The following is an 8750-nucleotide window of genomic DNA, read 5'->3' as shown; positions in this document are numbered from 1 at the left end:
AGCAAAGTAATGTGTTTGGTATGACTCTGTGACAAGGAAACATACTTCTTTCCCCACAGAAAAGGAGAGAAAATGTACTTCTAGAGTTTATTAGGACACAAGCTTGGGTTAGCTTCTGGGTGGCATTACCAGTTTCTAAGACTTGTTTTGAAAGTTAGCAAAAGAGCTACTAAAATTTCATTAAGAGAAAGAAACAAATGGCTTAAAAACTGCTCGATTTATTGAGAAAAATCGGACACGAACTTAAGATCCCACGACTTCGACTTCGCCCCAACCTCATCAAAGTGCACTTTCCCGCCACATCGGCCATGTCTGCCACAAATTTGTTTAGCAACCTCGTCGACACCAGGGAGAAGATATATCTGATAAGTGCGCCGTTCTGTTCGCGAGAGGACGGTCGACAGGACTCGTCCGACACTTCCCACATGTCAAAAGGCTCCTCCCGAGTAATTCTCCCCGCAAAAAAGAATTTTTATTCGCTCGTTCGTCTCAACGATACATTGACGTAGGACTATCTCATCGGCACGAGTGAGTAGGAGTAAAACTGATCGCGGCGGCCGGAAATGATGGCGGCGTATTCGGTGGATGAGTGCATCCGCCGTACCTACACCCACCGTCTCTACACTACACCATGGGCGAGTGCGTGTTGGGTCCCTTCGGCATGAGACGGCAAGCAGCTGATTGATGGCCAGCTCGGCAGTGTTTTGCTTTTTGTCTTAAAGAGGGGACCCTAAGATCTCGGAGAAAAGTCTCGTATGGGCGGATTGTTTATGAGAGCCAATGGATCCCTAAACTTGTACTCTCATCACAAACACATTAAAAATATGTCTACATGCATTATTATTATTTTACTGCGTCTATATGCATTTGATTTATTTAGAAAAAAAAGAACATATTATGACCCAATTTGATTTAGAAAAAAATAGAACATATTATATTTGTGAACGGAGAGAGTATTATATAAGGCTAATTGTAGTGAGGAGTATTATATACTAGTATCATGCATATCAAACTAGTGTACCCGATTCGGCCGCTGGCTCGTCGGATTCAGCCGTTGGACCGGTCTCGCCGGGCGTGCGTCAGTTGGATCAAGGGGTGGGCTTGGCCGATGGCGAGTTTTCCGGGGCGTCCTGGAAGACCTTCAGCTCTGGAGGCGGAGATGTGGCGTCCGGGTGCGCGACCCCTGCCGTCGTCTCGCACAACTCCGTCCAGTCCAGCGGCCGCAGTGGCGCGGCGGATTCGTGCACGACATTCAGTTCTGGGTCGTGGTCCTGCCGTCGGCACGAGTCGGCGACGAGACGCCGGTCGCCGTCTCGAGCTGCGCCGTGCAGTCCCTACGTCACAGCGGCCCGGCTTCGGCTAACACCACCATCCACGTTGGCTGGAAGCGCAGGTACATACTAATTTTTCTATCGCCTAGGGCAAATGTGTATTTTCTTGATCGCATTCATACGAGCTGATGAGAGAAGTTTCATTAGTTTAGTCAAATTGGGGATAAAGACTGGGGCTCAAACATCACTGGCTGAAAAGTTCTTAGTTGTTTTCCTTAAGCCATACCCGGTCGTTCGTTTGCTGAAAATTATCATTGCCACTGCAGTAAAAATAATGGTTTAAGTTCCGTTGACAGAGAAGGATTAAACTGCTAGTACTGGAAACCAGTTGACTTGTATGGTTAAGTTACTTTGTCCAAAAATTTCATTCTCTTCAAGCCAAAGGATTTGGGGAGAAGTGGATTAATTGGATCAAGATGATTTATGGCACTGGCTATTCCTCTATCCTTCTGAATGGTGTCCCTGGCAAACAATTTTTATGCTTAAAAGGGGTCAGACAGGGAGATCCACTATCCCCTCTCATCTTTGTACTTGCAGCTGATATCCTGCAAAGCATGCTTAATGAAGCCATGAGAAATCACCTGATACAGCCACCATTGCAACATAACTCTGCTGCTGATTTCCCAATTGTACAGTATGCTGATGACACTGTACTTGTAGCTCAGGCTGATCTCAGGCAAGTACAACATATCAAGAATCTGCTTTTGCACTATGCTGAATTCTCTGGCCTGCAGATTAATTATGCCAAGTCCACTCTCATCTCAATCAACACTGCACATGAGAAAATGCTGGAACTGTCAGCTCTGCTTGGCTGTAAGATTGGCTGTTGGCCTCACACTTATCTGGGCCTCCCTTTGAGCTCTGCCAAACCCAAAGTTCAAGACTTCATGCCTATGTTGAAAAGAATTGAGAACAGATTGCTTAGTTGCTCAACTATGCTATCCACTGGAGATAAGCTTACACTTCTCAAATCAGTATTCACCAGCATGCCAACATTCTTCATGTGCACTCTCATGATCCCAAAGACTGTGCTTAAGCAAATCAACTCCTATCTGATGAATTGCTTCTGGAGAAAATATGGGACACAAGACAGAGGCATGGTTTTGATTGCTTGGGAAAAAGTCTGCCTTCCTAAATCCCATGGTGGCTTGGGTGTTCTAGATTTGCAGGCACATAATCAAGTCCTTCTCGTGAAATTTCTTCATAAATTCCTCAACAGAGAGGACATCCCTTGGGTCAATATTGTATGGGAAGCATATTACCAAGACAGTCTACCAGGAGATAGATTGATTGGGTCATTCTGGTGGAGAGCAATACTTAAACTTCTTCCTACCTTCAAGGCCCATACAAGGTGCAAAGCTGGCAGAGGAGACACTATACTTTTTTGGTCAGACAAGTGGTTAAACATGCCTCTGAACACCCAATTCCCTGAACTTCATTCTTTTGCTATCAATGCTTACATCACCTTGGCTCAGGCATAGCAGTATGACAACCTAAGCACCATTTTTCATAGACCTTTATCACTCCAGGCCTACAATCAGTTCAATGCTTTGCAGAACATTATGGCAACCAGGGCAGAAACAGCAAACAGAGACTCTTGGATCATGGCAGGAAACACTCATAAATTTTCAGCTATGACCATGTATAAAGCCATGGCTGGCCCTAGTTTTGCCCATGAGATCTTTCAGAAGGTTTGGAAACGGCATGTAGGCTCAGGCACAAAATTTTCTTTTGGCTTTTGCTGCATGACAGGCTGAACACAAGGAATTTGATTCAGCGCAGAAGCATGCACTTAGAAGATTACAACTGTGCCCTTTGTGCAGATTCCACTGAGGAAACCAACACTCATCTTTTTTGGGATTGCCAATTTGCTGGCTACTGCTGGAATAGAGTTGTTCCTGCTAAGCATAGAGGTACTTCTACCTATAATGAGGTTCTTTTCACTCTCAGTACGCTGCCTAAGAATATTGCAATGGAAGTGGTGATTATGGGCTGTTGGAGCATCTGGATGATCAGAAATGATAAAATCTTCAGAAAGGCACCGATGAGTTATGGATCCTGGAAACATTATCTCCGAGAAGGCATGGAAATGACTAGACTTAGAGCAAAGCAAAAGAAGGCTGATTTGATTACCAGTTGGATAGAGCATAATCTCTAATTTCCACATGATAGTTATGTTTCCAAAAACTGGTGTGGGTTGATTTTCTGTTTGTTGGCTCCCTAGCCTTTTTGTAATTATACTTTTATTTTTATTTATATAGAAAATACCGTAGAACGATTGTTCTACAGTTTCGGCTCAAAAAAAATTCATTCTCGCCGCTGAACATCCGTTTGTATGTTGGCATTATTGAGTGTTCAAACAATGCAAGGGGAAAGGATATACTTAGTACAGTCCAATTTGTAGAAGTTTGGTCACTTTTTTTGCATCAGTCTGAATGTGTGATATGGGGGAAAATATAGTCTGAATCAATCCTGGCGGAAAAAGGTCCTAGAAATCGTTTTTGTAATTATGAATCCGTGTTTGGTTGCAGGAGCACGCGTGCCCCGGCATTATGCATCCTGGTTATGCATCCCACAACCAAAAGTCGCACGGGCCTCCATCCTGCGTCAGTTCCAAAACTGAATGATGAACAAGAAAACACAACGCAACAGCAGAAAACGGCAACATCTGATGGATGGGTGTTCAAAAAACAGACTTACTCCCTGGTTCGGGCACTTGTAAAAACGGACGGCCGGGTTCCAGTCTGTCCCGGAGACAAACCATCTAGTCCTCGTCCCGGCACACCTCGGGCACAGGATCAATGGCAGCGGGCACGGGGGTGTCCGGAGATGACGAGCGGAAGATGAGCTCTGGGACATCGCGGCACGGCGGCGGCGACGGAACGCGGCAACTCGAGGTGCTTGTGTGCGTGTTTGAAGGAGAACGTGCAAAACGATCAGTACTGTCCACGGCTGGTGCATGGGCCTTAAATACATGCAGCTGGTAAAGTGTTTCCGTTATACAGTGTTCGTCACAACGGTAATATTGCGTCCTTCATCTTGCGCCCGCACAGTGCTCTGCAGGTGTGCGTCAGTCGCCCTGTCACTGCACGGTACACCGAATACAGGAAATACGCAGCACATCGCTCGCTTTCGCCGCTCTATACGCCAAGTAGCACTTGCAGCTGGTCCAAATCGCAACGCAGTACCAGCCGTGGATGCGCTGCGTGCAGCGCTGCATTTCTCACTCAACTCTCTCTTTCTTCATTTAAATCTACGTCACATCATCAAAATTATGTACTACACATGCATGATACTCCCTCCGTTCCAAAATATAGTGCTTTCTCTATTCCCGTGCTTCAATTTTGACCATAAATTTAACCAACGAGACCGATTGCATCGGGAGAAAAAGTTATACCAGTGAATTCGTATTCAAAAGAAGTTTTCAATTATATAGTTTTTTCTTCCGCCGCAGTTGGTCTCGTTGGTTAAATTTATGGTCAAAGTTGAACCTCGAGAAGCGCGAGCGCACTATATTTTGGAATGGAAGGAGTACTAGCTATGATACTCCCACTACGATCACCCTAAGGGCAACTCCAACACGGTGCATAAAAAACGTCCCTAAATGTTTGTATCACACCTTTTGTCGTCCAACATCATGTATCAGGAGATCATCGATCAGTTAGGAGTCTGAAATCCCACAACCCAAAAGCAGACAAGTAGGAGGTTTGCGCGCGTCCGAACATCCGCCACATAGGCGCCTGACTGACGGAGTCACCCAAAACCATCATCATGATTCCGCTCTAGAAGTCTTGTTGTGCATTTACTGCAGCGTAGAGCGGACACGACTTGACGGCCGCCTACCTGCATTCCTGCCAGTCAAACCGACATGGTCGGACGGCTTTCTGAGCCGCTTCAATGTGAACACGACAATAAGAAGCCTACTCTGGCAGCTGCGGTATCATTGAAGTGGCGCCGCTCCACCTAGCCCGGCTATTTAAGCAGGCCGGCCTCGCCAGCAAACCCCATCTCCACTTCGCACACCGCCGCCTCTCCTCCACACACCCCAGAGATGGGCTAGTCCAGCAGTGGCTCCTATTGGTTCTCTGCGCGGGCAGGTGGACCCCCGGGGTCGTGGCATCGCCGCCCACAGTCTTCAGGCCCGTCAGCGCCCACGGTCAAGGAGGAGGTGGTGACCTCCGACAACGAGAGGAGCAGAAGTAGCCATCCCTCCTCACAGAGGTCGCGCAGACGAACGAGAAGTACGTGCAGAAGCTCGAGTTGCTGCTCCAGCAGTCGCTCTTCGACTATGCTCCTATGGCCTTCACCGCCGGGCGACTGGTGCGTCAAGGAGGGGTCGGTCTCTCCGCCTCCTTAATTACTCGGTCGCAGCGACGACACCACGTCCTCATACACTACGACGACGACCGACAAGGTGGCAGCCAAGGATGAGCGTCAGGAGCAACACAACATGGCGCGTTGTTTGTCCTTCACGGCGTCAAATGTGGCACCATAATGGGCACGCACCAACTCAGACCTCATGTTGCCATGCGCCTACGACCGGTCCATGACTATCACGCCGACGTCCGCCCGCAGCCAACACCATATTAACGATCAACTCTACAAGATCAGGTTGCCCGAGTCCGGGCGCTCTCCCCCTCGTGCCCTCACCGGCAAGGGCGCGGGAAAGAGTCCACGCTCGACCATCATCACCAGCCTGACATGGTCGGTCGTCTGCGCGAGGCGGAGCAGCTGCACAACAAGTGTGCACTGGTGACAAATCAGATGTCGCGACCGTTGGGAGGCCGTTCGTTGCTGGAAGGACGATGATGATGAACCGGACGCTGACGGAGGTATCAGGGGCCTCAGAGGCCATGACTAGTTTATATTAAGTTGAAATTTCATTTGGTTTAGTTAAACTTCCTCAAATTTTGTGATTTTGGTCGTAAATGTATCAAAATTTAACAAATAGCATCCGGTTTGCATGAATTTCTCTCATTTTTGTAAAAGATCCATTTGAAATGGAGTGGACATTATGTTCATTGGGTTGGATGGCCTCCCCCTATGACGCAGGAGCAGTCGGTTCCGCTAGTGCTGGTTTGGGCGGCTGATGAAAGAAAATGAGAGATTTAAAAGCATGACAACCTTCGGATGTCAATCCAATGGCTACGACTCGCAGAATTGTTTGTTGACTAAGTTGATAGGCTTCAACCTTTGGGTCCCAAATGGCCTCAAAATCTATGACAGGCATATAGCCCATTTGTTTTATTACTTTAGAATTTACAACCCATTTGTTGGGCAGGCCAACCTATAGAAAAGAATACTAGAAGTTCCTTTAAGGCTCAAATCCATCCCTCTTCTTGAAAGATTTACAGCTAGTATGGGCAGAGAACAAAAAGGTTGGTTTGGGAGTTCTTGTAAAAAAAAACTAAAGATGGACCAGGCATTTTTCTCAAAAAAAAACTAGTTTGGGCATGTTCTAAGCAAGAAAAAAAATCCGGGTTGGGCAGGCCACAACCTAGTTGATAGCTGTGAGATCTAAAAAAATTGATGCCTCATCAGTCCAAGATATCAGTCTCAGAAATCTTCTAGGTCTCGTATGATTGTGTTCTAAACCCTAAACCTGGTAATCATGCCTCTAGCTAGAGACTAAAACCCATGGCTTATATACACACCGAGGGTACCTAGGTTACACATATGGTCGGTTGCCAATTAATTATGTCAGCTGGTGAGCCACCCTTGAAGTACACGGCAAGTCTTTGGAGGTTTCCATGTTGATTACACCGAGGTTCATAGCTTTCAGAGTCCTTCCTTGTGTAGATCGGTAGGCCGTAAGTTCGGCCCCTAGACTATGGGTCGTATAGGTTAGTACCCCTTAGTCCAGGACACCATCAATAGCCCCTGAACTGGTCTTCGAAGCCAAGGACGGTAGTTCCATCGTCGGACCATTGTATTCGGCATGATATTTTCGGCTTGAGTCATCGACTTGGCAGGCGAGTTCCTCCTTTACTAATTCAAGTTCGACTTTAGGATCTTCAAAACATCCTTGGTTTCCTCTACAAGAGTCCGAGCATCTACATACATCGAACCAGGTGGACTTCACTTCATGTAATTCGAAGACTTTCAGCATGGGTCCCACCATATGTGGCCCTTTGGTTATTATTTTAGGATTTTTCATGATCTTCATGCAATCTAGGGAACAAGCGCACTTATGGCTGGATGTCAAAGCATCTCCCCTCTCTTGGTTTAACGAGTATTTAATCAACTAAGGCCACAACAGAGACCGTACCCCAGCTTTTCCCCATATCGCCCCATCACGAAACTTTCTCCTCAAAGCTTAGCTTGAAAGCTCTGGCAATGGCAAGCAGTGCAAGTTCGTCGACGCGCCCCCACGGACCTCTCAAGGGTGACCGAGGAAGCTATTCAGTCAGCCATCTACAACTGAACCGACTCGTCACTCAAGGCTATCTGCCAGATTCAGATCTTACATCCATTCGCCCTGGCTTGAGGCGAGCGCACACACATAATCACCCCATTCCCCATGGGGAGGAACAAGTTTTCTTTGGCCCCTTCCTATTGCGGGGTCTTGGATTCCTCATGCACCCATTCCTCTGGGATTTGCTAGAATTCTACAGGATCCAACTCCACCATCTAATCCCCAACTCAATCCTACACATTGCGGGATTCATCGCCCTCTGCGAGATGTACCTCGGATGCGAGGCGCACTTCGGGCTATGGAGGAAATAATTCCACTTGATGCCATGTTCCCAAGATGGGAAAACTTCATGAAGTGGGAAAAGTCGAGGTGTGTCGTATTGCGAGGACTAGCTATCTTCAAGGCACCCCTAAAGAGGACACCGAGACATGGGCCATCGAATGGTTTTATATGGTCGACGCCTCGCTTTATGACCCGGTCCATTCCGGGCTTTCGGGCTTCTCCTCTGCGCCTCCGAAGAAGCGCTTCAACTGGCGGCCGAGGAGTTCCTCACAAAAGGACGACACCGAGGTAGCTCGTCTAGCCGCCCAAGTGAGATGCTTGGCACACAATAGGCTGACCATCATTGATGTGACGGCGACCGCTATTTCCCAAGGAGTCCAACCTCCTCAACCACGCATACATCCCCTGTGGAGGTACAATGGGACAAACGATGCTGCCCGATCAAGCAACCATGGTTGCCATTATAGCCGGCATATACAAGGGGAGAAGGAGGATTTTTCCAAGCGGAAGTTTATAGACGGGTTCTCTTATTATCGACCCGTCAAAGCGGTGAGTCTTTTTCAGATTACCTCGTCTATCCGAGCAGTGTATTTATATTTCTAAATAGACGTTTAACATATCTGAATAGAGGTGGAAACACTGGGTTGAAACAGTAAGTTGCCCGGCTCCAGAGCTAGAAATGTACGCTCGTGATGACAACCCTGGTTTTCACGAAGATGCCG

General features: G+C 47.4%; 1 protein-coding gene across 1 annotated transcript; it reads left to right on the top strand.

Annotated features, from left to right (window-relative positions):
- Positions 1 to 308: 308 nt before the first annotated feature.
- On the top strand, positions 309 to 4323 carry LOC123076270 (uncharacterized). The gene is made up of 3 exons (XM_044498611.1): positions 309 to 446; positions 1017 to 1393; positions 3863 to 4323. Exons 1-3 carry the CDS (start codon positions 309 to 311, stop codon positions 4176 to 4178), a joined length of 831 nt encoding a protein of 276 aa, XP_044354546.1. The 3' UTR covers positions 4179 to 4323.
- Positions 4324 to 8750: the final 4427 nt, after the last annotated feature.

Source organism: Triticum aestivum, chromosome 3D (genome assembly GCF_018294505.1).
Source record: "Triticum aestivum cultivar Chinese Spring chromosome 3D, IWGSC CS RefSeq v2.1, whole genome shotgun sequence".
NCBI classification, from domain to species: Eukaryota; Viridiplantae; Streptophyta; class Magnoliopsida; order Poales; family Poaceae; genus Triticum; species Triticum aestivum.
Note: the sequence above shows the minus strand (reverse complement) of the source record. Positions and strands in the feature narration are given on the sequence as shown.

Bases quoted from the DNA above. Each gene is read 5' to 3' on its own strand.
- LOC123076270 (XM_044498611.1), top strand. From the start codon at position 309: ATGTCTGCCACAAATTTGTTTAGCAACCTCGTCGACACCAGGGAGAAG. The intron at 447-1,016 runs GTAATTCTCCCC...ATATCAAACTAG, and splicing joins TGTCAAAAGGCTCCTCCCGA to TGTACCCGATTCGGCCGCTG. The intron at 1,394-3,862 runs GTACATACTAAT...GTTTGGTTGCAG, and splicing joins CACGTTGGCTGGAAGCGCAG to GAGCACGCGTGCCCCGGCAT.